Source organism: Phallusia mammillata, chromosome 7 (assembly GCF_965637545.1).
Source record: "Phallusia mammillata chromosome 7, kaPhaMamm4.hap1.1, whole genome shotgun sequence".
Classification (NCBI taxonomy): Eukaryota; Metazoa; Chordata; class Ascidiacea; order Phlebobranchia; family Ascidiidae; genus Phallusia; species Phallusia mammillata.
In genome coordinates this window covers 17458340-17460495 of record NC_137258.1, presented here as the reverse complement: position 1 = coordinate 17460495, position 2156 = coordinate 17458340, and the positions used below count along the sequence as shown (strand labels likewise).

The 2156-nt window shown below is 46.7% G+C and overlaps 1 protein-coding gene across 1 annotated transcript; it reads left to right on the top strand.

Annotated features, from left to right (window-relative positions):
- Window positions 1-633: 633 nt before the first annotated feature.
- On the top strand, window positions 634-1941 carry LOC145239058 (uncharacterized protein F54H12.2-like). The gene has a single exon (XM_080102344.1). It carries the CDS (start codon window positions 634-636, stop codon window positions 1939-1941), a length of 1308 nt encoding a protein of 435 aa, XP_079958470.1.
- Window positions 1942-2156: the final 215 nt, after the last annotated feature.

Below are 2156 nucleotides of genomic sequence, written 5' to 3'. Positions count from 1 at the left end.
GACACGATTCCAACACCAAGCCGAAAGGGTAAAACACACTCTAAACGCTTTTCCCATCCCTCATATCATCCCGTCCGTCTGCGTTCCTTTGCTACAATAGAAATTGATATAAAGGATGATGTGGGGCGCTCTGTACCATTTGAGAGTGGACGCGTGATAGTGACACTTCACTTTCGCAAGCGACCTTTTCAAGTCTAAAATGCGACGCCACTGTACCGGACCTTATTGTGTTGAAGCGGACATAAAGGACTATGAGCAATACTACTTGGCGCAGGTTGGGAATGGGCTTCCTGTGTTTGCTGGATCTGTTTCACAGAGGGGACATGGTCTCGGCAGTATTTTTTCTAGCATCGGAAGGGCTGTTCTTCCTCTTTTAAAATCAGGAGCACGCCATGTAGGAAAACAAGCCCTAAAATCGGGGATGCAATTCGCCGGAGACGTTATCGGTGGACAAAGTCCTCGCGCCGCGGCTATAAAAAGATCAAGAGAAGCGGGACAGGCCTTATTACGTTCTGCGCATCAAGGGTTTGCACAGCCTCCAGGAGAACCTGCGGTTAAGCGTCGTCGGCAAACCAAGAAACGTGTTGCTAAAGGCCACAAAAAGAGAAAGAAACAGCGTGACATATTTGCATGATGGGAACCCTTATCAACCAGAACTCGGGAAAGTGTCTGAAGAGTGAACTTGATTTGTTTAGTCTGAAACCGACTCAAATTAGCATTGAACACTCGCAGTGGGTAGAGTATTTACCGTTATCGACATTGACAAATGCAGGACCTGTGGAATTTTCCATTTCGGGTACCGGCGATGACTACATTGACTTGGCCAACACGCTGCTTATGTGCACAGCACGCATAACAAACGCCGATGGGAGCGCCATCGCTAATGACGCCGTTGTGGCACCTGTTAATTACTGGCTTCATGCATTGTGGGGGCAGGTGGATTTGGCTTTAAACAACAAGACGATAACTCCCTCTTCCAACACCTACCCATACCGCGCTTACATGGAGACTCTCTTATCCTTTGGAAACTCTGCAAAAGAGTCTCAACTCACAGCTGGACTCTGGAAGCGGGATACTGGCGGTCAGCTCGACTCCATCACCAACGCCAATTCGGTTTTCTCTACACGCAAGCGACTAGCGAGAGAAAGTCGACGGATTGAGATGATGGGCAAACTTCATCTTGACATGATGTTTCAGCATCGCTACTTGTTAAATGGAGTTGATTTGAAAGTGCGACTTTCTCGCAGCAAAGATGCGTTTTGCATCATGGCAGCCCATGATTCCGAATACCGCGTTAATTTATGTGACGTGAGACTGTATGTTCGTAAGGTTCATCCTAGTGCACCGGTTTTAATGGGTCACATTAAAGCACTGGAACGCGGTACCGCCAAATACCCAATTACTCGTGGTGAGGTAAAGATTTTCTCTGTTCCCCAAGGTGATCTCTCAACCACACAGGAAACATTTATTCGTGGTCAAATCCCCAAGCGCGTCGTTATCGGCTTTGTCGACAATGACGCTTTCAATGGGGCCTACAACAAAAACCCATTTCATTTTAAGCATTTGAACGTAAACTATCTTGCATTGTACCACGATGGAAAAATGGTGCCAGGAAAAGCGCTCCAACCAGACTTTGAAAATAAACGCTACGTTCGAAGTTTTCTTTCCTTGTTTACTGGCACCGGAACTTACTTCGAAAATGAAGGAAACGGAATTAGTTTAAATGATTATGGAGGGGGTTTTACGCTTTATTGCTTCGACCTCACACCAGACCAGAGCGACTTGGCAAGTTTTGACCTCGTTCGTCATGGAAACATTCGTCTCGAGGCACATTTTGCTGAAGCTCTACCCAACTCTATAAATATCGTTTTGTACAGCGAATTTGACAATTTGCTTGAGATCGACAAACACAGAAACGTGCTCTTTGATTTTGCGGCGTGATGGATGAGAATGAAATCAGCGCCCTAATGCATAATGATGAAGTGGGGCGGTACGTTTTTCGCGGTGTGTACTCCCGTGATGAGCTCAGTGATCTGGATCACCCCTACCCAAAGGCCTATATTGTGAACACCGATCCTAGCTTCAGGGCGGGGGAACACTGGCTGGCTGTATATTTTGATAAAGAAGGACGGGGCGAATACTACGACTCTTTCGGA

Coding starts and splice junctions, on each gene's coding strand:
- LOC145239058 (XM_080102344.1), top strand. CDS start 634: ATGGGAACCCTTATCAACCAGAACTCGGGAAAGTGTCTGAAGAGTGAA.